The sequence below is a fragment of the Vulpes vulpes genome, chromosome 2 (genome assembly GCF_048418805.1).
Source record: "Vulpes vulpes isolate BD-2025 chromosome 2, VulVul3, whole genome shotgun sequence".
Lineage (NCBI taxonomy): Eukaryota > Metazoa > Chordata > Mammalia > Carnivora > Canidae > Vulpes > Vulpes vulpes.
The window spans coordinates 158692962-158718626 of NC_132781.1; the positions used below are offsets into that span (position 1 = coordinate 158692962).

The 25665-nt window shown below is 58.4% G+C and overlaps 2 protein-coding genes across 6 annotated transcripts in view; both read right to left on the bottom strand.

Annotated features, from left to right (window-relative positions):
* Positions 1-40: 40 nt before the first annotated feature.
* On the bottom strand, positions 41-11502 carry HTR6 (5-hydroxytryptamine receptor 6). The gene is made up of 3 exons (XM_026011886.2): positions 10667-11502; positions 2251-2409; positions 41-2049 (listed from the first exon to the last, which is right to left on the bottom strand). Exons 1-3 carry the CDS (start codon positions 11378-11380, stop codon positions 1600-1602), a joined length of 1323 nt encoding a protein of 440 aa, XP_025867671.2. The 5' UTR covers positions 11381-11502; the 3' UTR covers positions 41-1599.
* A 7034-nt stretch (positions 11503-18536) lies between these two features.
* NBL1 (NBL1, DAN family BMP antagonist) overlaps positions 18537-25665 on the bottom strand; it is a 62231-nt gene continuing 55102 nt past the window's right edge. For 4 of the 5 annotated variants that reach the window (XM_072751004.1, XM_072751001.1, XM_072751005.1 and 1 more), the window contains exons 2-4: positions 21539-21733; positions 21305-21416; positions 18537-19982 (exon numbers count right to left, since the gene is read on the bottom strand). In XM_072751004.1, coding sequence (XP_072607105.1) covers positions 19734-19982; positions 21305-21416; positions 21539-21705 — 528 coding nt within the window. In that variant the 5' untranslated portion in view covers positions 21706-21733 and the 3' untranslated portion in view covers positions 18537-19733. Of the gene's footprint in view, positions 19983-21304; positions 21417-21538; positions 21734-21841; positions 21914-25665 lie in introns of all 5 variants that reach the window. The other variant, XM_072751002.1, reaches the window with a different exon arrangement.

The window sequence follows — 25665 nt, forward strand, 5'->3', positions numbered from 1 at the left end:
ACCCCAAGAGCCCCTCAAGTGAATCCAGTCCACACCACGGTCACCGCCTCAGGTAGTGTTTATTCGGAGTCCACTCAGGCAGGGCTGGGGGCAGAGGGGGAGCCCCAACAAGCACCATGGCCCCTCTGTGGCCAGTGCCCAGGGCCAGAGTTGAATCTAATCAGCACCAAGGAGAGCGCCAGGCCACTGTGGAGGGCTCCATGGGAGTTTGGCCTGATGGGGCCTCAGAATGAAAAGGACCGCATGGCAGGTAAACTGTGGGGACCAAGAGATTTTTCCCCCACCCTCAAAAACAACCCAGGCCCCTGTGCCAGGGTCCACCGAGCTGCCCAAGGGCAGCGACCCACACCAGAGACCGCTCTGCTGACCCAAGTGGCTGCCACTTCTATTTCCCTGGCTGACCGGGGATGCCAGGAGGCAGTGGGGCCATGGGCTGGTCTATCCCCATCAGCTGGTTCCCTTCCACGTCCAAGGAAGTCCAGGGTGGAAGGAAAGCCATTCCTGGTGTTGAGCAAGAAACCACCAGCTCCCTCTTCACCCCCAGGAGTTGTGGTGGAGCAGCCTGGGAGTGGGGATGGGAGCCCCACTCGGCATCCAGAGCAAAGAGTTAGGGAGCCATGGTCAGTCAGGTGGTGAGATGTGGACCAGGGCTGAAGGGGAGGAGGGAGATGGGAAAACAGTGGGAACAAACAGCCTCTCCGGGCCCACAGCGAGAGGCCAGGGGGTGCTGGATGACCAGGAGTTGTACCAACAGCAAGTACCACCTACAGCGGCACCACCCGTGGGTACTGGGTACTCTACACATGTTCTCCTAATTCTCATGACACCCTATGAGGCAGGCATTGTTACCCCACTTTGTACATGGAACCAGGCTCTGAAAGGCTAAGGAACCTTTCTGTCCAAGAGCTAGTGAGTAATGGAGCAGAGATTCAAATTTAGGCCTTCCTGACTCCCAGGGCAGGTGTTTTTCTGTCTGTCTGTCTGTCTGTGCAGCCCCACACACATCTGAGGCAGTGGCCAGACCGAAAACCAGCAAATCATCCTCACAGTTACACATCATCCAAGCCAGCGCATCCCAAACTATAATGTGCACACATGTCACCTGGAGCTCCTGCTAACGTGCAGATTCTAACTTAGTCTTGGGTGGGGGGTAGGTAGAGGCGTACATTTTTAACGAACTGCAGGGAGGTGACACTAATGCTGGCAGCCCCCGGAGGAGTGAGGGATTCAGCCCAACACTAATCTACCTCTGCAGATAGAGGCATCCCTCCCCTGCAGTCTCATCAAATGTCAAAGGAGATAATTGCCTTCACCCTAACTTGAACCGAGAGGTCCTTTTCCCCTCTGCCAGAGCCCTCCAGCCACCTCCACACACACCCACAGGTCACACTCAGCAAGAGCATCCTGGAGAAAATTTTATCTGAGCCAGCTGTTTTCCCAGTGGGCGGGCAGTGGGGGCTGGGTCAGTGCACCCCACTGGAACTCAGAGGGCTCCCAGGAGACCTGCAGCCTCCCAGCCTTAGCCAAGAGCTGGTCCAAGGCCTTTGGGGACTTCATCCCATCTAGTCCAGCGCTCCACTGACCAGCTCCAAGCCCGCGTCAGTTCGTGGGAGCGCCAAGTGGGTGCAGCTGCAGCTGGGGCTCGACAGGATCGATGTTGAAGAAATTGACTACAGCTGCAACCCTGGTGGAGGGCGGGGGCTCCCGGGGGGCCTCTCTAGGCAGCAGGGGCTGGGCCGTGCGCTGCTGGCCTGAGGAGCCACCGGAACCCGAGCCTGAGTCAGAATTGGAGTCAGGTGGCAGAGGCAGTGGCAACACGTGCTGCAGGCTCAGGCCCGGCCGGGGGCCGCTGTGAGAGGTTCGCATAGAGGGTGAGGCAAGGCTGGCCCGGCGCTCCCTGGGGCAGTGGGGACATGGCAAGAACCTGCCCAGGGCCCGTTTGAAGTCCCGCATGAAGAGTGGGTAGATGATGGGGTTCATGGTGCTGTTACAGTAACCCAGCCACGTGAGCACATCGAAGAGGTCTGGGGAGATGCAGTCGCACACAGCCTGGAGAGATGGGGTACGTCATGCTCGGCCCCGGAGCAGAGCCACAGACCACCCCAGCCAGCACGGATGGGACAGGCACCCACAAACACATATGCCATGAGAGGCAGCCCGCCCTCCTCTATCCCCTTGTCCGGGCTGGGGTGCAGTTCGGGGCCTCCCCCAGCAAGGCCTGGACTCACCTGTCCCCTGTGGTGGCATTACCTGGACTATGTTGGCCACAAAGAAGGGCAGCCAGGTCACAAAGAACATGCCCAACAGGATGCCCAGTGTCAGACTGGCCTTCAAGGCCTTCCTGCTGTGCTTGGTGGCCAGACGCCTGCTATCGGCTGACTCCATCCCTGGGCGTGGGGTCCTGGGCACCTGTCAAACACAAGGCCACACACATAAGTCACCTGAGAAAGAGCCCCAGTCTGACCCTGATCCCAGCCACAGACTGAGCCTCGATCTTCATTCTACGCGGAGCCTTAGTCCCAGCAGTAAACCGAGTCCTCCTGAGCCTTGACTGAGCCCCATCTGTAGTCCTAGATATCCCAACAGTAGACCTGACCTGGACTCCAGAGTAAACCTTGATCTAGACCAAGTGCTGACATCAGCAATAAGCCAAGCCCCTGCTCATGGTCCCAGACTGAGCCTGAGAATTACCGTAGATTGAGACCCACACAACCAAGGTCTCAAACGGAGCCTTAACCCTGGACCAGACTGAGCCCAACCTTAGCCCCAGACTGTGGCCTGAGCTCAGCAATAGACTGAGCCCTGATCCTGACACACGGAGCTCTAGGAAGGGCAGAGAGACAGAGAAACACTATCGGACAATTCAGAAGACCCCCCCCACCGCCACCGCCACCCACCTCACAAAGGACAACACTTGGTACCAGTCAACACACATGACCATGAGCCCCAGCACCACACAAAGCCTTTAGCCCTCCAAGAATTAGTTGCTATTAAACAGTACTTGACAAAAGAGATCCTGCTGCTGCCCAGAGCATGAGAGTCTCTTCATATATGGATTCTCCTCATATTTGGGAGTAATGATTTTGCCTGGACCTCTACTCTCATGCTACACAAAATACAGTGCTTTTCTGAAAACATGTGCACAGAGTAAATGTTTGCAATGAAGTCAATTTTAGACTACTAAGGGTGCTAGTGACCTTGGCATTTGACAACTCAAATTACACTGTGGACAGACAGACATCTTCATTCCCAAACGTTAACCTCAAGAGCTGGAGTGTGGGGCAGAAAAGAAGGAGAAGGGAGCTGCCCTGCAGCAGCCATAGAAAGGGACACAGGCATGAGGAGGTTAGAATTTGACTTTGCAAACTGGCGACCAGCAGTCCCAAAACATTAAAAAGCTCTGAACCAGACAATCCTTTAGCCCAGCTGTTCTCTTAACTTTTTCAACCTCCTGAGCTCATTGAGAAGCCATGAAATCTATTTTTTAAAATTTCCCCAAAGAACAAAAAGTTTATAAATTTGTACACATGCACTCACAGAGAAGAAAACATCCCACATTTCCAGCAGGTTCCAAGACCACCGTGAGGTCCAGCCACGAAGCCCCCCTCTAAACAGTGTGTTGTAATCAATTTGGAGTTTCGTACATCGGTGTTACACAAAGTGAGACCCACCCACATTTACAATTTAAGTAAATACCAGCGTGCCAAGGTGTGCACAGTTGACTGAACTGTGTAAAGGTTTTGTGTGCTCCCTGGGAACACACCTGGCCTTTGGGAGCAAGGGCTTCCTCCAACTTTTTTTTTCCTTTTCTAAGATTTTATTTTTATAAAATAATCTTTAAAAAAAATTTATAATCTCTACACCCACCGTGGGGCTTGAACTCATAGCCCCAAGATCAAGAGTCACATGCTCCTCTGACTGAGCCAGCCAGGCACCCCTCCTCCAACATTTCCTAAACTGCAGGAGAGCCCAGCTGAGCTCTTGAGGGAGCCAGAGGTGGGTTGAGTGAGTATAGGGTAATTGGAAGAGTTAGAAGGAGGCAGGAAGGGAACCAGATTCCCAGGCAACCTTCGCAGATGGAAAGGGGGCGGAGGAGGCAAAGCCAAGAAGATGTGTCAGTCCCGGGGAGCACCAAAGCCAAACCCCCACCCGGCTCTCAGGCGCAGGGGCTTCCTTCCAGCCCTGTTCTTCCCGCCTCCTCCGGGTGGCCAGGCTTGGGGTCCTGTCCATGGTGCTGAAACCCCAGGTCTATGCTGTCTTCTATGGGGTGGAGGGGCCGGAGTCCAGAATGGCGGTGGGCAGGAGGGGAGAGAGGAAGCACACTCCCACCCCCTCGGTATGTGGGTCCAGGTGAAATCTGGTTATATGAATGCCAAGGACAAATTCACAAAGAGCAGCCTAAGAGAAGCCCTTGATTTTCCCTCCTCTGTCTTGGTGGGGCAGCCTTGTGCGGAGGCCAGAGCTGGACTTGTAAAGACAAGTGATCTGGCTTCAAGTCATGCCTCTACCACTTACTCGCTCTGTGATCTTGAGACAGTCTCTGTTTCCACATCTGTAAAATGGGAAAAACAATACTCAGCATGTGGAGTTGTAGCGAGGCTGTGGATAATAAATGCATGCACAGCACCTGACACAGAGTATGTGCTACATACATGGTAGCCTTGATGTTGGTTCAAGTGGAGCTGGAGGCTGGGGAAATTTTGAGCACCCTCAGGGGCCCTGTCCTTCTGCCAGCAGCTCAGGCTCCCCAAGCAGCCTGACAGATGTCAGGACAAATGCTCTGACTCACCATGCTGTAGCAAGGGAGGGGGAAAGGCTCTGCTTTTGTCTTTCGTCTTCTCCTTTTCTCCCTTCCAGAGTAGACTCTAGGTGGCTTCTGTGGCCCCACCATGGTCAGCTTGGAGGAGAGGCTCCTGCTTCCTCCAAAGATCTGTCATACCTTCATATTGCTGCCATCAATGGGGACAGACAGTAGGGAAGGAGGGAGCGACCAACTCCAGAGAGGCCACCAACACAGATACCCCCCTGACCTCTGGTAACCTGTGGGAGTTGGGGGAGCAAGAGACAGCCCTGATCTTATCAGAGCTCTATGACACTGGGGAACTGAGACACTGGAGAAATATTTGGGTGGGAGGCAATCACTAGGACGGGAGTTCCAGAGAAGGAATTAAAGATGGCCTTGGATTCCCTCTCTAGGAATCTTCCTGGGAAAATCCTGGGTTTTCTTTCTCTTCTTCTCCCTAAAGAGTTGACCCAAGAATATAGGACAAAAGGAAGAGAGAAGGAAACCAAGGCTCAGAGAGGATAGAGGAGCTTGCGCAGTTCACACCATCCCAGTACAAGGCCTCAAAGCAAAGCCCCCCCAAGTGACCCCCAATCAGCACCATCGTCTGCATTTAGGGAACAGTTACTACATGTCAGCACCTGATATTCGTCATGCCATTAAGTCTTTACATGGGGTAGGTATTATTCTCCCCCTTTTGCAGGTGAGGTCCAGAGAGGCAAAAGAACTTGCCAGAAGTCACACAGCAGATAAGTGTTAAGTCAGGCATTCAGAGTCATTTCTAACTCCAGAAATTGCATTTCTTCCACTTCATCACACCGCCTCCATGGTGGGGGGGGGGGGGGTTATAGAAATCCCCACCTCTGTCACCAAGAAGTCCTCATGGAGCAGAGGTCAGTGGCAGTCCTCAGCCTCACCCTGAGATCTAGCTGACGCCAGCCTCACCCTGCCCACTTCCCTCTGCCCTCGTCGCCATGTCCTGGCATTTGTGTGCCCCTTATACATGCATGTGTCGCCATCAAGGGCAGCCTCCTGGAAGACAGTCTGGCAGTGTCCTTCCAGGAGGCAGCTCCACCACTTACAGGTTCCTACGTTCAATAAATACCCATGCACGTCTGCACGCTCGGCATATATGGAAATGTGTATTACAACACTATTCCTGGAAAAAACTGGAAACAGCCTAAATGTGCATGGAAGGGTGGTGGTTAAACAAACCATGGTAGATTCCCACCGTAGACTACGACACAGATGTTTAAAAGAATATAATTGGCCGGGGATCCGTGGGTGGTTTAGCGCCTGCCTTCAACTCAGGGCATGGTCCTGAAGTCCCGGGAGTGAGTCCCATGTTGGGCTCCCTGCATGGAGCCTGCTTCTCCCTCTGACTGTGTCTCTGCCTCTGTGTGTGTGTGTGTCTCTTCTGAAGAAATAAATAAAATCTTTAAAAAAAGAGAATATAATTGGCCAAATGAAAAGATCTCCAAGAGATAATATCAAAATTAAGTAGTAATGGCAAGTTGCAAAATAATTGATACAACAGGACTCCATTTGCTTAAAAAATACATGAAACAAACAGCAATAAGCCCCTTCAGGTGCATAAGCAAACATGGAAACGCAAAGAAAAAGGAGTGGAAAGACATATCCTAAATCGTTAAAAGTGTCCCTGGGAACAGAAGGTGACTGGGTGGGATTTGGGAGAGTCTTTCACTTTATCTCTCTGGCTGGATTTTTTTTTTTTTTTTTATTGCTTTTTCTAAGTAGGCTCTATATCCAATGACCCCAGGATCAAGAGTCAAATGCCCTACCGAATGGGCCAGCCAAGCACCCCCTGGGTTTTTATTTTAAAGTGTATTTATGTATTCTTTTGTGTAATTCAAAAATTGTTCCGATCATCTACTCGTAGTGCGAGGGTTCTAAGACAGACTCTGGAGCCAGACTGTCTGGTTTCAAACCGTGGCTCTGTTGCTGCCTAGCTGTGTGACCTCAAGCGAAGAGATTCACCTCCCTGTGCCTCAGCTGTCGCATCTGTAAAATGGCAATTTTACAGTGGCATCTGCCTCATAGGCTTGTGGTAAGGACTAACTAAGATAATAGGCACAAAGTCACCTGACCAGGGCCTGGCACACAGGAGGCCTCGTGTAAGAGTCAGCAGGTATTTCCGTTATTAGGGTCCAGCTCAGCTCTTTGATTATGACGATGACACTGTTATTGGCAGCCTTCGTGGGCTTTTTCCCTAGAGAGGCTCAAACGGATGATTTCTCCAGAACCACACATCTTACCACCAAGAGGAAAGGGGCGGAACTAACACTTGTTGAGCACCCAGTAGGTGCCAGGCTTACAGATGTTATCCCACCGACTCTTCAAACAGCCTCATGTGATAAGCGGCATTACCCCTGGGCTAGTGGGAGCCGAATGACTTGCCCAACATCATCAGCAGCGATGGAAAGAAGGCGGGATTTGAACCCCTGACCGGCTGGAAGCCCAAGCTCCTGCACCCAGCTCTGCTGCTCCAGGCCACCTTGTTCCCCGCAGCAGCCGAGGCTGCCATGCTCGCACTGCTCCTGTCAGCCTCTCCCCAGCTCAGCCCCCTCCTCCTCCTCCTCCGAGATATTTCTGTGATCACAGCCTCCTCTGAGGAGGAGGAAGGACAGCGGTGGAAGGGGAGACAGATCGCTTAGACAAAGTGATGCAGAGTTGGGTGAGGGAGGGTGGAGAAGGCTGGCGGAGGAGGAGAAGGGGAGAAACTGATGGGAGAGGGGGTGCGAGGAAGATGGGGGGGATGGGGAAGACAGGGAAGGCGGCGAGAAGGACCTGGAAGAGAAAGGGGTGGGAGCAGGGAAGAGCAGGACAGCAGGGAAAGGGCTCCGGACCGAAGGCACAGGTCATGGCACACGGACCAAGAGGCTGGGGAAGGACACTCCCCGGCAGATTCCTTCTCCCCCGCCGCCCTCCACCCCGGAGCTCCCACCCTGATCCCTCCCGAGGATGAGCACCATGCCACCCTGGCACACAGCTCTGTCTGCCTCTCTCTCCCTCTGCCCCTACCCTGGCTGCATCTCACTCCCTCTGAAACTGCTCTCCCCACGCCCCCTCGTCTTCCCCAGTCTCTGCCTGGGCCGGAAGCAAGACCCCCTACCTCATAGTCGAGGGGCCAGGAAAGCTGGGCCGAAACCGCTGAGCTAACCCGTGGCTTCTGAAAAGCCTGTTCACATACCTACGTAGATATGGGGGTTGGGGGGCCGACTAAAATGCTCGTGCCTGCTCAGTCACTGTGTCCTCAGACCCAGAGGAGCTGGGGCCTCAGGAACCTGCGTCCCCCTTTCCCTCCACCCTCCGTGGGGAAGCTAACGGCTGGATTGGGGAAGGGAGCCAAGGGCGAGGTCGGGCTGGGAACAGGAGGAAGGAGAGCAATGCACCCCCAAGTTTTGTTCATCCTCATCAGTTCCTTTAGGTCCAGGCACTGTGAGCCTCCACTACCCAGCTGGAAGCCCGGTATCGGGGGCAGGCCAGCTTGAGTGGGAGGGAAGAGGTCGTGACCCAGGAAGATGGAGTCTATATCCCAGAAACAAATTCCACAAATGCAGGCAGTTGTGCAGACAATAAGGAAAACAGGCATGCAGGAGGCTTGCTTAGCAGCTGGGTCTGACACTTCCCATCTCTCTCTCTCTCTCTCTGAACCCCAGGGCCCCCATCTCTCAAACAAGGATGATGGTAGTCCTTGCCTGGGTGGGTGTTTGGAGGACTTAGCTCGGGGCCTGGCACACAGTGAGCACTCAGAGACTGTGGGGCTGCAGCTGTCAGCACCCCTGGGCTCCTGCCCACGTCTGAGGCCACAGTCTCACATTCGATCCTGGTACCAGCCACTTACCCTCATGGACAGAAAAGTGCATCATGGGGGACAGAAAATCTAGACCTGTCCCACCCCAGCCCCACCAAGACCAGTCACCTTCTCACATCCTTAATCCCTAGAGCGAGCTCCCCAATGCGCAGAAGTGGAAGATGACCCGAAGTGGTAAATGGACCCATAAAATAACTGAATGCCAGAGTGAGAACATTGGCCTTTTCCAGCACTCTTCCAGCTCTTCTGGTTGTGTCAAGAGAAAGTCGGTGTTGATGCTGCTACGTCTTTAACATCCGCTAGCACCAAAGAGGAAGCGAGCCTGGGGCTGGGCCACTACAACCATGACCGTGAAGCCACTGCCGGGGTTCCTGCCGCTCACTGAGGCTGTCTTTGTGGCGGCCTCTGTGTATGGCAAAAGTTTCCATTTCCGGAAGAGATAAGTTTCCTTTCTAAACAAATGCATGGAAGTAAAAAGATAAGTGAGGTGATGGAGAGAAAATGCAAAAAAAAACAGGAGAAGGAAGCCGCCTGAGGCATGTGGGTGGGTGGAAAGAAGGCAGATAGATAGTCCAAGGTGGTTCCAGATCCCTCAAGTTTGGGAACCACTCCTTTGAAAGAACCCAGAGAGAGAGTGTGGATGGCCCAGGGCAACCTTCCCACTGCTAGGGAACCAAGTCAGGGTCACAGCCACCTACTGTGATTCTGGAACATTCTCCCGTGAGCACAGACAGAGGTAGGGTGTAGGACTGTAGCCAGGACTTCCTGTCCACCCCAAGGCCTGTTCCCCTGGCTGATGGGGAGGCTGCAGCTCCGGGCCACATGGACCGGAGGGACTACCTTTCAGCCCCCATCCACCCCAAACCCCCAGGTACCTACCCATCCCGTAGGAGCCTCCTCCTCGGGCTACATCAAGATTGGAGAGCCCAGTCTCAGGGCCTATGACCTCATCCTTTGGGGCTCAGGCCTGGTCAACCATTTCTTGGGGGATTAGGACAATAGACACTAAGACTGTGGTGCCTTATGGCCTAAGTGACAGGAGCAGCACTGCAGGGCCTTACCACTAATTACTAAGTAATTAGTAAGCACCTAGTGGGTACAGCGGCGATGAAAACCCGGCAGGCGTGCCCACCCTACAATCTAGTGGAGGAGATAGACAATGAAGGAGTCAACAAGTAAACCCGTTGTTAAGATAGAGAATAACAGGGTGAGGGAGTGCAGATGGGTCTGCAGACAGGGTGGACAGGGACACACTCTAGGAAGAGGTGACCCGTGAGCTGAAAAAGAGTCAGGCAAGGCAGCCCCAAGGGAAGAGCGGTCCAGGCAGAGGGAACAGCGATGCAAAGTCCTGGACGCAGGAGTCAGTCTGATGCCTTCCAGGAACACCAGAAGGGCCACGTGGCTGGTGCAGAAGGAAGGAGGGCAGGGGGAGGAGGTGGAGCTGCAGAGGTTGGCAGGCCCAGATTCCCAGGCCACATCCTGACATGGGAGATGTCTCCTCTTTTAGCTTAAAAGTGACGGGATCACTTTTGTTTTGTCCCTTGCTCTGGCTCCTGTGCCCAGAACAGACAGGAGTGCGTCTGCAGTGGAAGCTGGGGAAAGCCCGAAGGAGACTCGTGGGGACTTCCAGGAAAGAAGCAACGGTGGCCTGGAGGGGGTACACGTTTAGGAGGACCGCACCAACGGGCCTTGATAATGAACCCCGTGAGCATGAAGGGAGAAAAATGATTCCTACGTTTCTGTGGGGTAACGCCGTGATGGTACCATTTGCCATGATGGGAAAGGCGGGGGAGGCGGAGGTGGGGCGGGTTGGGAAACCCTGAATTCCCCTGGCCCGCCTTACTTTCTGGAAGCTGCCCCACATGTCCACGGCGCTGTCCTGCAGACAGCCCTGAGTCTAGAGCGCCCAAGAGGGCTGCGTGCTGGAAATGGGCACCCAGGGGTCACCAGCCAGCGTATATATGGTGAGATGCATGCGGGGCGGGCCCCCCACGGCTGCTCTTTCCTCTCCACCCCGCGGCCCGGGTCTCCCCGAGTGCCCCAGGTACCTGCAGCGTCTCCAAGGCCTGGCCGGCCGTGCCCGTGGTGAGGGAGGCCACCTGCACCGCCTGCTTGCGCGCGGCCAGCAGGATCCTGCAGTAGGTGTAGCAGATGGCGCCCGAGGGCAGGAAGAAGGTGAGGCCCGACGCCACGAGGACGAAGGGCAGGCTGGCCAGCAGGCGGCACTGGCCCGGGGCAGGGGCCCGCGCGCGGCCCAGCTGGTGCCAGCCCAGCAGCAGCGGCAGGAAGGAAGCGAGCGCCGCCAGGCTCCAGGCGCCCAGGACGAGCCCCAGGGCGCGCGGGGGCGTCATGCGCAGCTTGTAGCTCAGCGGCGAGAGGATGAGCAGGTAACGGTCCAGGCTGATGAGGCACAGGTTGAGGATGGAGGCGCTGCAGCACATGACGTCGAAGGCGGCCCAGAGCAGGCACAGGCCGCGCGCCAGCACCCAGCGCCCGTACAGCGCGTTCAGCATGGCCGGAGGCATCACCACCAGCCCCACCATCAGGTCCGACGTGAAGAGCGACACCAGGAAGAGGTTGGACGTGTTGCGCAGCGCCGGCTGCGAGCAGATGAGCGCGATGAGCAGCGAGTTGGCCGCCGCCGTCAGCGCGATGACCACGCACAGCGCGGCCGCCACCCAGCCGCTGCCCGCGGGCCCCGACGGCGGCCCCGAGCCCCAGGCCGGGGTGCTGTTGCTGGCGGGGCCGGGCTCGGGGACCATGGGGGCGGCGGGGGGCGGCGGGGGGCGGCGGGCGGGGAGGGCAGGCCCGGGAGGGGTGCGCAGGCCTGGGCGAGGCACCTGGAGGGCGTCGGTCGGGTCGGCGGTGCGCGCAGAGCGCCAGCAGGGGTCAGGTGGGGGGCCAGGGACAGGGCGCAGGGCAGGGTGGAGGGGCGGCGACCCAAGGAGCACGGAGGGGGGGCCGTAGGGGAGGGGGCGCCTGATGGGAGGCGCAGAGCCCCCGAGGGGGGAGGGGGAGGGGATGCGAGGCGATCTGGAGTGGACAGGTGGGAGCAGAGCCCCGGGGAGGGGCCGGGGACGCGAGGCGACCCGGAGTGGACAGGTGGGAGCAGAGTCCCCTAGAGGGGGCGGGGATGCGAGGTGACCCGGAGTGGACAGGTGGGAGCAGATCCCCGGGGAGGGGCCGGGGACGCGAGGTGACCCGGAGTGGACAGGTGGGAGCAGAGCCCGGGGAGGGGGCAGGGATGTGAGGTGACCCGGAGTGGACAGGTGGGAGCAGAGTCCCCTAGAGGGGGCGGGGACGCGAGGTGACCCGGAGTGGACAGGTGGGAGCAGAGTCCCCTAGAGGGGGCGGGGACGCGAGGTGACCCGGAGTGGACAGGTGGGAGCAGAGTCCCCTAGAGGGGGCGGGGACGCGAGGTGACCAGGAGTGGACAGGTGGGAGCAGAGCCCCCGAGAGGGGGCGGGCGGGGGCAGGGGCCGGGGACGCGAGGTGACCCGGAGTGGACAGGTGGGAGCAGAGCCCCCGAGAGGGGGCGGGCGGGGGGAGGGGCCGGGGACGCGAGGTGACCCGGAGTGGACAGGTGGGCGGGGGGGGGGCCGGGCCGGGGCCGGGCGCTGGGTGCAGGGGCCCACCGTGCGCTCGGCCGAGGCAGCCCCTCCGCGGCAGGTGGGCGCCCCGCGGCGCTCGTCGGGAGCCGCGAGCACTTGGGGCGGCAGGCGGGGGCCGCGAGCGAAGCCCCGCGTGGGGGAGGCGGGGGTCCGCGCCGCCGCAGAGGCAGCCCGGGCGCGGCGGCCACGGTCCCCTGCGGCGTGCGGGGCGGCCCGGGCGGCCGCGGGCACCGGAGCAGCGGGGGCCGCGCCGCCGCCGCCTCGGGTCCCGGGCCCCGCGCCCCGCGCCCCGCGCCCCGCGCCCCGCGCCCCGCGCCCCGCGCCCCGCGCCCGCCGCGCTCGGTACCTGCGCTCGGAGCTGCTCCGCTGCCGGCGACCGCGGGGCTGGGGGAGGCAGCGGCGGCCGCGGGCAGGGCGGGCGCCCAGGGAGCCCGGGAGGCGCGCGAGGGGCCGGTGGCGCTTCCAGGGGCGCGCGGTCCCCGAGCCGCGGAGCCTGCGCCCCGCCCCGCGGTGGGTGGGGAGAGCCGAGCCCCCGCCCCGCACCCCGGGCCCCCTTCCCCCCGCCCCGCCCGCACACCCCTCTCCGACCTGCCGCGGCCCGTTTGATCGAAGACTGCGGGGGGGGGGGGGTCACCCACCTGCCGCGGGGGCGCCGCGCTCCGGGGAGCCCCCTGGGAGCCGCTGGGGAGCTCGCTCAACACCCAGGTGCGTACACACGCGCACGTATGACATGCAGATGGTACTACACAGAGTATACAGTGACCCCCAGAATGCTTCCTCCCAACCTGTAAACAGCTGGTTACCTCCTCCTCCTCGGGGTCCTTTGAGGTTTCTACCCACCACTCCGCGACCGCACCAGGCACTAAGGAGGAAGCCCCTGATTTCTTTTTTTTTTTTTTTTTTTTTTGAGATTTTATTTATTTATTCACAAGAGACACACACAGAGAGAGAGAGAGAGAGAGAGAGAGAGAGGCGGAGACACAGGCAGAGGGAGAAGCAGGCCCCATGCAGAGAGCCCGACGTGGGCCTTGATCCCAGGACCCTGTGATCATGCCCTGAGCAGAAGGCAGACACTCAACCACCTGAGCCACCAGGTACCCCGACTTAATTATTTTATAACTGGAATTTTGTACCTTCTGACCACTTTCGCCAATTTTGCCCACTCTCCAAACCCTGCCTCTGGCAACCACCAATCTATTCCGTGCCTATGACTTTGGTTTTGTTTGTTTTAGAATCCGTATAGAAATGGGATCGTATGGTGTTTGTCCTTCTCTGACTTATTTCACTTAGCATAATGTCTTAACGTCCATCCATTTGTTGCAAATGGCAAGATTTATTTTTCTTTCTGGCTGAATAATATTCCACTGTGGTTATCTATGTATCTACGTATCTACCTACATCAGTATATCTATATATATATAATACATAATCTCTCTATATATATATATTTATATAAGTATTATATTATGTTATATATAATATAGAGAGATATAGAAAATGTGAGATATATGTATCACACATTAATGATCTACAGAGAGAGAAAGAGAGAGAGAGAGAGAGAGAGAGGCAGAGACACAGGCAGAGGGAGAAGCAGGCTCCATACAGGGAGCCCGACGTGGGACTCGATCCTGGGTCTCCAGGATCACACCCTGGGCTGAAGGCAGTGCCAAGCTGCTGAGCCACCCGGGTTGCCCCGGAAGCCCCTGATTTGTTGGTTCCCCCAGTCTAACAATGAATGTGGATTAGGGATTTGGGGATCCCTAGGCCAGGTGGGGTAGAGACGCTGCAGGTAGGGGTGTAGCACCCCATGAAGGTGACCCCGCTGTGTGCCTCTCCCCCCTAGCGAAGGAGTGTGTCTACCAGACTCTTCACAGATCAACACTGCGGATTCCACTCATTCATTCAACGCTTATTGAGCACCTACTAGGTGTTAGATGCTGCTCTGGCCAATCAGGACACGACAGTGACCACGACAAAGATCCAGCTTTGTGGAGTTTACAGTCTAGTGGAAGGGAGACAGACAATAAACAACAAGCATAACGGACTCTTACAGTCATCATAAAGGGATCACTGCTATAGAAAAAAAGAAAATGGGATCCCTGGGTGGCTCAGAAGTTTAGCACCTGTCTTTGGCCCAGGGCGTGATCCTGGAGACCTGAGATCGAGTCCCACGTCGGGCCCCCCGCATGGAGCCTGCTTCTCCCTCTGCCTGTGTCTCTGCCTCTCTCTCTCTGTGTCTCTCATGAATAAATAAATAAAATCTTTTAAAAAGAAAAAAAAGAAAATGAAGAGCAACAATGAAGGGAATCTAAGGGGAAGAGGGTGTTTTTCCCTCCACAGAAACAGAAAAGTCGTACCTCCCGTGTGTACAATTCCTGTTACGTTCCAGGGGCTTTATCCCCTTGTTCCTACCACTACAATAATGCTGATAAGTAGGTGTTGAACTGGGGCTCAGAGAGGCCAAGGGCCCCACCCAAGGTCACCAGCAGCAAGAGACCCATGGCACTGAAATTCGGGACTGTCCAGCACCCAAGACAGAAAAACTTCAAGACCCTGCAGTGCCTTATCCACACCCAAACCACCCTTTGGGGCCTAGAGTCCCAGTTGTGCCCACGGATAGGTCCATGAAAGCAGGAGAGCGAGGCCTGTCCTTCCTCCCATGTGACACCCCTGTGAAAATCTCTGCCCTGCCCCAGAGGATATCAAGCACCAGGCTGAAAAAATCCTAAAGATCAGACTTGGAATCCCGTTGCTGTTGCTTACCGGCTCTGTGCTCTTGGGGCCTTATTTTTTTTAAAGGCCTATTAAAAAAAAATGACAAATTTGTTGATACTTGTTCATTATGGGTGACAGCTTCACAGACATTTGTTTTATTATGATCTGTACTTAACTATAATTTTTTTAAAAGATTTATTTATTTGTTAGAGCCCATGCACTCTGGAGGGAGAGGCAGAGAGAGGGAGAGTGTCGTAAGCAGACTCTGCACTGAGCGTGGAGTCCGTCAGGAGCTTGATCTCACAACTCTGAGATCACAATCTGAGCCAAATCCAAGAGTCAGACGGGTAACCCCCTGCACCACTCAGGCGCCCCTTAACTAGATTTTTTTTTTAAGATTGGGCCTGGGTGGTGGTGCCACCTTGTGGCCACACTGTTATCTTGAATTTAAGAACTTTTCAAAAATTTGTTTTTTTAAAGATTTTATTTATTTATTCACTATAGACACACACAGAGAGGCAGAGACATAGACAGAGGGAGAAACAGGCTCCTCTCAAGGAGCCGGATCCCTGAAGGGGATCCCAGGGATCCCAGGATCCCTGAATGGGGATCACGACCTGAGCCAAAGGCAGACGCTCAACCACGGAGCGCCCCCGGGCGGCCCTCAAGAGTTGTGTGTGTGCTCCTACGTTTATCATATCTGTCATGGGATCATAAAGCCCTAGATTTCCCTAACCTCTCAGGGTAGATAGGGACCTTCGGGGGATGCTCAGAGGCCTTTGCTTGCTTACTTCTAGCCACGGGGAGCTCCCTCTCTGGAGGAAAAAGCTGATGCCACGATGGAACAGCTGACTCTTCAAAAGTCCTCGGCCCCAGATCTCCAGGCCCACCCGAGCTCCGCATTACGGGGATGGAGACACCGCGATCCGGGGAGGCTGTGAGGCCTGCTCAGAGCTGCTGTCGCAGAAGGCGTTGATTAACTGGATAAACTCCCTGAGGTCGGGGATTTGTCTGTTCCGTTCACTGCCGTATCCTCAGCACATAATGGGCTCTCAACAAACATCTGTTCAATGAATGAATGAACAAAACTATCAGCCACGCCAGCAGCAGTTGTGACCCAATCATTCGTTCTCAATCATTACGCTGTCGGGCAGCCCGGGTGGCTCAGCAGCTTGGCACCGCCTTCAGCCCAGGGCGTGATCCTGGAGGCCCGGGATCGGGTCCCACGTCGGGCTCCCTGCGTGGAGCCTGCTTCTCCCTCTGCCTGTGGCTCTGCCTCTCTCTCTGTGCTTCTCATTAATAAATAAATACAATTTTTTAAAAAATCATTACGCTGTCAACTGGCATTTTTCTTGTGTGTGTTTTGTTCTGTAATGTAAGCTCCACACCCAACGTGGGGCTTGAACTCAAGATCCTGAGATCAAGAGTCACGGGCTCTCCGAACTGAGCCAGCCAGGTGCCTCAACTGCGGGCATTTTTCAAGGTCTTGCTACCCACCAGGCACTGGGCCAAGCTCCACTTGTCCCTTAATTTATGTGAAGCTCACCGGGACCCCGGGAGTGAGAAAGGTGTGGTCACTGGTCTCCGTTTTGCAGACGGGCAAACCCAACCTCAGGGGACTTAACTGACCCGGCTCCAGGGTGACACAGCTAGAAGTGGCCCAGCCCAGATCTGAACCCAGGCTGACTGGGGATTCCCAGAGCTTAGAGAAGGGGAAGAAAACGAGCTGGGGGTCGTAGGCTCCGTGTAGGCAAACAAGGGGGGTTAGCTGGTGCTAATTGCCGGCCCTTGCAGAGGGGCCTGTGCTGTCAGGTTCCTCCCTCCTAAAGATTTCAGGTCTCTGCTCCCTTGCTGAGGGGCAGCGGGAGCGAGGCTTAGGGGAGGATCTGCAATGTTTTTTCTGGGCTTTCTTGGGGGTGCAGCTTGAGGTTGGCAGAGAGGCAAATCAGAGTCACTACGCCCCATCTGAGGCCCGTTGACATGCGGGTGTCTGGCTCACACCTGGCTCCGCCCACTTGCTGCTCCCGCATCCAATCAGCGGCGCCCTCCTGCCTGGCCCCGTGTCCCCAGCGCCCTGGCCTCTTGGGTCTCAGGCTCCTGCCCGGACTGTTGCAGTCACCACCGCCCGTCTCCACTCTCCCAAAACCCAGCTCTGCGCAGGCCCTCTGGGCTCTGAAAAGCCGGAAGTCTGAACACTGGCTAGCCTTCCAGACGTGCCACCACCACGCCAGCCCACCTTCCTGCTTTCCTTCCAAGGAGACTCTTCATTTCTGTCACCCCTGCCTGGTTCCAACACAGGATGCAGGCGGCTCCTGACCAAGAGTCATCCTGCCAACGCAGGGCTTGGTTCTCAGGGGTCCAGCACCGGGCACAGGGCCTCAGGGGGACCTGCATCTGGACCTGGTCTCGGAGTCCCCGGAAGCCCCACAGCATCTTCTCTGCGCCCTCGGGTCGGGCCTCACCTCCGTGTAGAATGGCCGCGAAGACGACCAGGCCTTGTCCCTACCAGACTGGGGGTCACTGAAGTCTGCAGGCAGGACGTGTCCTCCTCTCCAGCCCAACTCCGCGTCAGGGCCCCGGGGGATGGTTATGTCCGCACAACTGCAGGGGGCGCTGTCCACCTGCCCAACAGCGCAGAGCCGCCCCGAGGGGACGCGGTGCCGCCAGGAAGTCATGCGTACACAACTGAGCCACCAGAGGGCCCCTAGATTAGAAATGTGGGTGCCACTGCTTGCAGGCCCAGGCACAGCAGCACTCCGGCAGCATAACATAAACGGGTTTAGGCGCAAAAGGATTTTCCAGATTCTAAATAATACATGTGAACTGCCTGGTAGTGGTGTTCACAGCCCTGGGCGTGAGGAAGAAAGGGTCGAGGCCCTCAGCCACCCCACAGGCCCTGCTGTTCTCAATGATGGAGAATTCGGGGGGACCAAATGGGATGGGGGTAACGATCCCCAACCCACAGGTCATTGTGAGGCGGTCTGGCACCCACCTGGCACAGAGTAGGAGGTGGACAAGTGACAACCGCTAAGGTGATCCCGACAGCAGTGACCAGGCCTGGGCTCGAGGCCTGAGGCTGCCGTCGTCAACCGCATGGCCCTGGACAGAGGATCACCGCTGGCCACTTCAGATGCTTTCTCTGTACGGCGCAGGCAATATCCACATCACAGGCCGGTGCTGAGGACTGAGTGCGTTCCTCCGTGTAAAGTACTTAGCACAGCACCCCACTTGTATATTCATCTATAACCACCGGTTTTGTCTCTTTCCCCTTTTTCTGGGCCAGGCTAGGCTGGGGTCTAGAGAAAGGCTGATGCTGAGTCACTGTGAGGGGGAAGAGACGGCATGAGGCAGGCCCCAGGGGACCAGGGGTGAAGGTTGGAAGTGCCTGGTCTGGAGGCCCACCCAAGGTGTCTATACAAGGCCAGAAATGGGTGCCCAAGGAAAGAGGTGGGAGCCAGGGAGGCAGGAGCCTCGGGCACACCACACAGGAGGGACGTGTGAGGAGCGCCAGGCCGCAGGGCGGGACCCCCTCCCCGTGGCCCCGCTGGGGGACCCTGGGTCAGCAGAGCCACCCAGTGAGGAAGAGAACACAAGCATTGAACGAATTTATTCATGAGAAAACTCAGGGAAACAATCTACTCGTTACAAGCTCCAGAAGCTCTTGTCGGAACAGCCGTGAGGACGGGCCGGGGCACCCCCGGGACAGGGGGCTGGGGGAGCTGACGGCGCCCCGGGGACAGAGGAGCAGACTCACTCGCCCTGTCCCCAGGACCCCACTCCCCCTCTGGGTTAAAGTGCAGCTGGGAGGGAGGTGACGGGTGGAACTGGGTGCTGGAGAGCTGTGGGGACACTGGCCGCCAGGAGCCCTCCCCCCTCCTCTTCCTCGTTTCTTGAGGCTCAGCCAGGGTCCATCTCACCCGGGGCCCTCCCTGGAGCCTCCACACCAGTCAGATATTTAGGAAGAGCTCCCCAGGAGGGGAAGGCTGGCTCCATCAGCTTTCTGTGGGGTCCAATTTGGGGGGGGCAGTGGGAGGCACTAGCATCTGGGAGGGGGAGGGGTACTGGAGAGATGCTCTGGGAGTCCTCCCCTCCCCCCAGCCCAAGTAGGCTCCTCCCTGGCCTTCCTCCACCCCCTGGAAAGCCAAGGAAGCTGGAGAGGCCCCAAGAGCCTGGCTTCAGGCTACAGGGCCATGAGTCAGCAGGGTCCTGCCCAGACCTGACTCCTGAGCACACCATCGAGGGAGGGCCACTTCGGTGCCACTGGGGAGAGGCTGCCCTGGGGATGGGAGGCTTTGGGGGAGGCCTATGGGGCTAGAGCTTTGGCCAGGGGTCTTCCTGGCCGGGACCCAGCCCCTCCCTCAAGGCTGCTGAGGACAAGGTCGCCGCCCTTAGCTCAGGGCCCCCCACCCCCACTCCACCCTCTGCACCCCAGGGGCCCTGCCCCACCGGGGGCTGTGAGGACCTGATGCCCACCTCAGCAGCTTAGCCAACCTCTCCCCCACCCAAGGCACATCTCTAGGAGGCAGAAAGGAAGAGAACCGCCCCCACTCCGGAAAAGAACCCTGAAGACCTCCGCTACCTCCCCTCACTCTTGAATATATTAAATTGTGCGGCTTGGCACCGACCCCGCCCTTCAGATCTCCATGGCAACTGGAAAGCATTCCAAGTCCAAGTCTGAATCCAAGTCCATCCAGTGCCAAAGGGGGGCTTCGGCCTTCCTCCCCACCGCTCCCCCACGGGCGAGACCCAGCATTCCGCAGGGGACGAGAGGGGAGGAAGGGCTGGGGCCTCAGTCCTCGGCCCCCTCTTCCTCTGCGTGGGGGGCCCCGGGGGGATCCTCGGGCTCAGGGGTCTGCCCTCCAGGGTGAGGGTGGGGACGGGGGCCCGGCTGGGAGCCCGGCGCATCCTCGCCCTGCACGTAGACACTCAGCCCGTGACTGGGCTCCTTGCCGCACGCCTGGCAGCTGCAGTGCAGGATCTTCTCCACCAGCTTGTCCACCCTGGGCACCTCCTCGTGGCCGGGGCACTCCAAGGTCACCTGGGGACGACAGGACAGAAGGGAAGACCTGTTTCCCAAGGGCCCACTCCTCATGGGAGCCACCATCCCAGAGATCCCAGAATGCCTGAGCCAGGACGGGGGGTACCCCAGGTAGCTCTGTGGCCCCTCGCAGGGAGGAGGGTGAGCATCTGCAGGAGCCACCCGGCGTGTCTCCTCACATCCAGTCCCGCCACCTCCCTACCCGTCCCCTGACAGCAGCCTGACGCAGGATATCCAACGTGGCCTGCCCCCTCCTACAGTTCCCCTCGGTGCTCCCCACTGCACTCGAAGAAGAATCTAGACTCCTTACTAAGACCCCCCAGGACCTCCGGGCTGCCTCTGGCAAATCCTGGTGCCACTGCCACCAACTCTGAGCTGCCCGACCTGCCTGAGGCTTTGCACATGCTGTTCCCTCTGCCTGGAAGGCCCTCACCTAACGCAACCCCGACCACCTGTCCCAAACTGGCCAGGTAACTCCTACTTAACTTTTGGGTCCAGAGATCCCAACCCCAAACCTGCAGCCCAGCCTAGGTCTGAGCACCTTGTGCTTCCCCTAATGCCACACTCTTCCCACAGCTCTTCCTGTTCCCTGTCCTTCCTTCCTTTTCTCTCCATCTTTCCTTCCACAGAGCACCCACTCCCTCCCAGCTCTGGGGACACAAGGATGGGCATGGTGGCTCAAGGAATTCAGAGTCTAGCTGGGGGAACAGACTTGTCAAAATCACGGCAATGCAGGTGGAAAACTGTGACGGCACAGATGTCAAAGCAGAGGCACACAGTGTTCAGGGGAAAGGAAGGGCCCTAAGAATGACGCTGAGCCAAGGGCAGAAGAATGAACAGACGTTAACTGAGTGAGGAGGAGAAGAAAGGTATCCCAGGCAGGGGAAAGAGCATGTGCAAAGGCCCCGTGGTGGCAGCAAGCACAGCACATATGAGAGTTGGAAAGAATGTCAAGTGTCAAGAAAGTAAAAAAAAAAAAAAAAAAAAGCCGAGAGACACGAGACAAAGCTCAAGGGATTGGTGAGCCAGGCCCTGCTGGGCACCATGGGACCCGGCAAGGATTTTGGTCTCATCTTAAGACAATGGGAAACCACTGCAGGGGTTTCATCACGTGACTGACATCAGGATGGAGCTTCAGGAGGAGCTCTGGTCCTGCACACACTGGTGTCAGACTCCTAAGCCATCACGCGGCAAGGACCACGTCCGTACCCCGCCCCCTGCACAAGCCCCGGACCCGCACACGGGGGGTCTGACTAGTGAACCCCGCAGCCAAGGCCAGGGCTCTGGGCGGAGGCTGGGCAGGGGCGGGTGGCAGTACTCACGATCTCCCACATGGACTGGGCCGGCATGCAGGAGTCGCAGTGAACCAGGGACTCTGTAGACTGTGGGAAGGTGTTGGGAACGCTGTAGCTGAAGCACTGTCCTAGGCACGCCCTGTGGGGGGAGAGGTCACTGTGCCCAGGACACCGAGGCGGAGGCAGGGATGGGCAGCCCGGTCCTCCGCCTCCCTCCTGGCCCCTGTCCTCAGCCCCTCCGCCCGCAGCCCCTGCGCCCACCTGTTCTGGATGGACTTGGCCTCACAGCCGCTGTGGCCCACGATCTGGGTGATGTTCTTGGCCTCACACCAGGCGCTCTTGTCCGGGAACAGTGCCAGCTTGTTGATGGGCGGTGGAGCGGCCAGCAGCATCGCGGGGAGGACGGCCCCGACCAGGACCCGAAGCATCGTGCCCGCGGCCTCTAGAGCCCTAGAACTGAGTGGAGACTGCGGATGAGGCCAGCGGGGCCCAGGGGGCTGTGGACGGGGGGCCGGTGGGGAGACACCCGACTGCCCGGGTTCCAATCCTTGCTCTACTACCTACCAGCGAAGCACAACCTGGGACAAGTTATTTCTCCTTTCTGAACCCGGACAGTGAGGCTGCTAACCCGGGGACCTGGGGAGAGCATCACCACAGTCACACGACAGCCCTCGGCGGGGAGGCTAGTAGATAACGGGGTCACCGTTACAACCAACTGTGCGGTTTTGAGCAAGTTAACATTTTATGTCTGGGCCTTGGTTTCTTTGTCTAAGAAATGGGGATGGTGAGCGGGGATGGCAGGGGACCGTGATGCTGGGGGACCTCCGGGCAACACAAAAGCTAGCCACCCAGCGCGTCCCCTGGGCATGCTGCCCAAGTGTCGGCCACCAGGAAAGCTGACCTCCGCCGGCCCCCACGGCGACTTCTTGCACCACCTCCGCTGGCTGGGCGTCAGGTGAAAAAGCTAACTCTGGACCAGGCTATTTCTTTTTGGGTTTTTTTGTTTCTGGTTTTTTTTTTTTAAGATTTTATTTATTTATTCATGAGAGACACAGAGAGAGAGGCAGAGACACAAGCAGAGGGAGAAGCAGGCTCCATGCAGGGAGCCCGATGCAGGACTCGATCCCGGGACTCCAGGATCACGCCCTGGGCGGAAGGCAGGCGCCCATCCGCTAAGCCACCTGGGCATCCCAGGCTATTTCTTTTCTGGATTCCCCACCAGAGCTTCAAGCCCTGCGTCTACACACACACACACCCCCAACTCTGCCAGGTCCAACCCAACCTCGAAGACCAGCCACGCGCTTGACCCCGTCAACGGATGGGAGACGCTAAAGCAGAATCGGCCAGAAGGTGGCGCTGCAGGGCAGCGTGTGTGCAAAGCGCTGCTGAGCGGAGGCTCTCCCAGTGCGCCCCAGCTTCACCCTCTCCCCTACCTCCAAAAGGTGAAGGAGGGAGGCATCAGGGCATCTTGGAAACTAAGGCAGGGCCTGCGAGGGGGTCCTCTGGGGACAGGGCACGGGAAAGGGCGCTGGACTGGGAGCCAGCAGGCCACACCTGCTGTGCGACCCTGGGCACCAGGCCTCAGGAGGAGCGAGGCGCCCGGACCGCTGGTTTCCAAACCCAGCAGACCATGCAAGCCCCCTGGGGACTTGCGGAGTGAAGGTCCTGGGTGGAGCGGGAGTGGGCATGGCTAGTGAGCTTCCAAGGCGCGAGAACTGGTCCTGCTCAGCCGGGGGTTCCCGGCCTTGGGACAGTCCCAAGAGGGGCCCGGGCATGGCTGAACTGGGATCAGGGCCAGGGGCTGTCCCACAGATGCCCAGCCCCAGGGTGGGAGCGTGGTCCTACCCTCAGCCCACCTCCTTGGTGAAGCGTCCAGGAAGCGGGGGTGCCGGGGGTCTTGCTCCTTCCTACAGGGAACCCCAGGTGGGTGGCTCAGCTGGGCTTGCGGTGGCGGGGGGCACCCAGCCTGCAGGGCTGTGACCACTGTCCGCAGCACCGCGCTCTCCACCCAGAAAGTCTGCTCAGCTCCATCTCCCTGCAGAGACCAGTCTCCTCTGCTCCCAGCCAGCGGGGAGGGGCGACAAGGGGAGAGGAGGGGAGTCGGGTCGGTGTGCCCCATCCCGCCTGCGTCTGTGTCATGACCCTGGCTCTCACCCCCAGGTTTCCGGCCTCGCTCACCAGACGGCCGGCAAAGCCCACGGTTTAAGTCCAACCACATCCTAACAAAATACAATGGACTCCTTCCCAACTGGCAACCTAACTGATTTTTCAACAAGCCGGGCGTCCAGGAGGCTTCCTGACCCCACTGGCCCTCCTCCGTCCGTGCCCAGGGGGTGAGGCTCTGAGTCCCACGAGGGTCCCTGCAGGCACCCCCCGTCCAGGCCAGAGCTCCTGGGGCCTCCCCAGGCTGGACGGGCCCCTCAGAGACCTCAGCCAGCCCTGGGGACTCTGTCCACCCGATGGACAGGGCAGGAAGATCAGGCCTGGGCCAGGAGGTGACGGACCAGGAGCAAGCTCACGGGGAGTAGCCTGCAGCCCAGGCGGGTCTGCTTTGCACCTGAGCTTGGGGGGTGCGGGGGATGGCAGCCACAGGCCAGGATCAGGCTAAGGGGGCAGCGTGGGGGCTGGGGGGTGCTGGGGTTAATAACAGGCTTACTGAGACAGGGCAGGGGTGGGTTTTTAGGGGAGACACAGGCCTGGAGCACGGGGACTAGTTATTAGGGTCAAGTTCTTGCCATAGGGCATCTGCCTCTCCAGCAAGCAGCCCAGGGCTAATCCTGCGGTGCCCATGGTGGGGGGGCAGGGGGACAGGGGCTGCAAGCCAACCCGCCAGGCCCGGCCAGGTCCTCAGAGGGGGCTGGAGCCACAGTCTGCTTGTCCAGGCCAGCTGCCCTGACTTCCAGCCAACTGCCCTGCTTGTGCCACAAGCAGCCCCCACCCCCCAGTCCCCTGGGCCCTCCCACCTGGGAGCCGTGTGACTTCCAGAAATAAAGCTCAGCTCCCTGCCCCTACTTGCCTCAACCTTAGGATGGGGAGCACCGCCCCACCGCTGGGGAGGACGGCTGGGAAGATGCAATCAGCAAGCACCCAGCCCTGGCCAGGCCTTGTCCCCCGGGAGAGCGCGGGGAAAGCGAGTCAGGCCTCAGACCCCTGGTGCTGGAGCAGGAGGCAGGGGGGACCTGGGCAAGTCTCTCCCACACACGCATGCCATGGGGATGCACCCACGTTCCGCCCACCCTCACACCCACCCCCCAAGTATCCCTGCTGCCCCCCTTGCACTGGGGTGGGCTCTCTGCTAGCAGGTTTTCTTCTTTGCTGGTTTATGTTTTGTTTTTTGTTTTTTTCAAGCAGCAACTTAGCTAATTTTTTTAGACAGCAGTGGGACCTTCCTTCTGGAACAAGAGCCTCACCCAGAGATTCTCATCTCTTCCTCCCTCCCTGAAGGTCACACCATAAATCACGGGACTCCTAGAAGGCCAGGGTGGGAAGAGGGTTCCCCCAGGCCCACGCCCCCTTGCCTTGCAAAGGGGTCAGCCCCAAGCACCCCCCACACAGACACACACACCCCGGCAAGTCAGGCCAAGCAATGCTCTTCCCTGAGGCATGCGGGGTCCCCGCAGTGTGATGCTCAGTCCACTGAGCACCTTCTAGACAGTGGAGGAGACAGTGGAGGGTGAGGCAGGGCAGCTGGGGGCCCAGACCCTACGCCCCCTCAGAGCCAGGGCCTGGCCCGGGAGGTCCAGGGAGGAGTTGTGCAGGTGGGCAGTCAGGGGCGGCTGGGCCCGAGGCAGGAGAGATCCTTAACTCTGGACTTAGTCAGGATTAGAGTGAGCTACCAGCGATGGGGCGAGGAGGGGGCTCCCGGCTGAGGGCACCGCAGGGGCAATGGCAACGAGAGGGGCTTCAAGGCTGAGAGCCCCGCGCACGCCGGCCCGACTCACGGGCGGCGCAGGAGCCGCCGCGGACTGCGGACAGGGCACTGCTCTGGGCTCTCACACGTACGCGTTCCCACGTCCTGACACCCCCCAAGAGCTAGACACTGCTATGCCCCCCATTCTACAGATGGGAGAAACCGAGGCACAGGGAGCTTAAGAGACATGCTCAAGCTGACAAAGTGAAGGTTGACGCCACCAGGATTTGAACGCGGACAGTAATAAGGTAAAGCACCGGCCACAGAGGAAGAGAAGGCGCCCAGGGAACCCAGGGAATGGTCCAGAGGCAGACGCCCTATGGCTAGAACCCGACCCTAATAACCAGTCCCCGTGCTCCAGGCCTCTGTCTCCCCTAATGGTCCCGAGTTGGCGAGAGGCCCGGGCCGGGGCTCCCTGCCCCTGCCCAGCGGGCTGTGTCTCTCATCCTGACTCGCACAACCGGGGAGCAGAATTCAA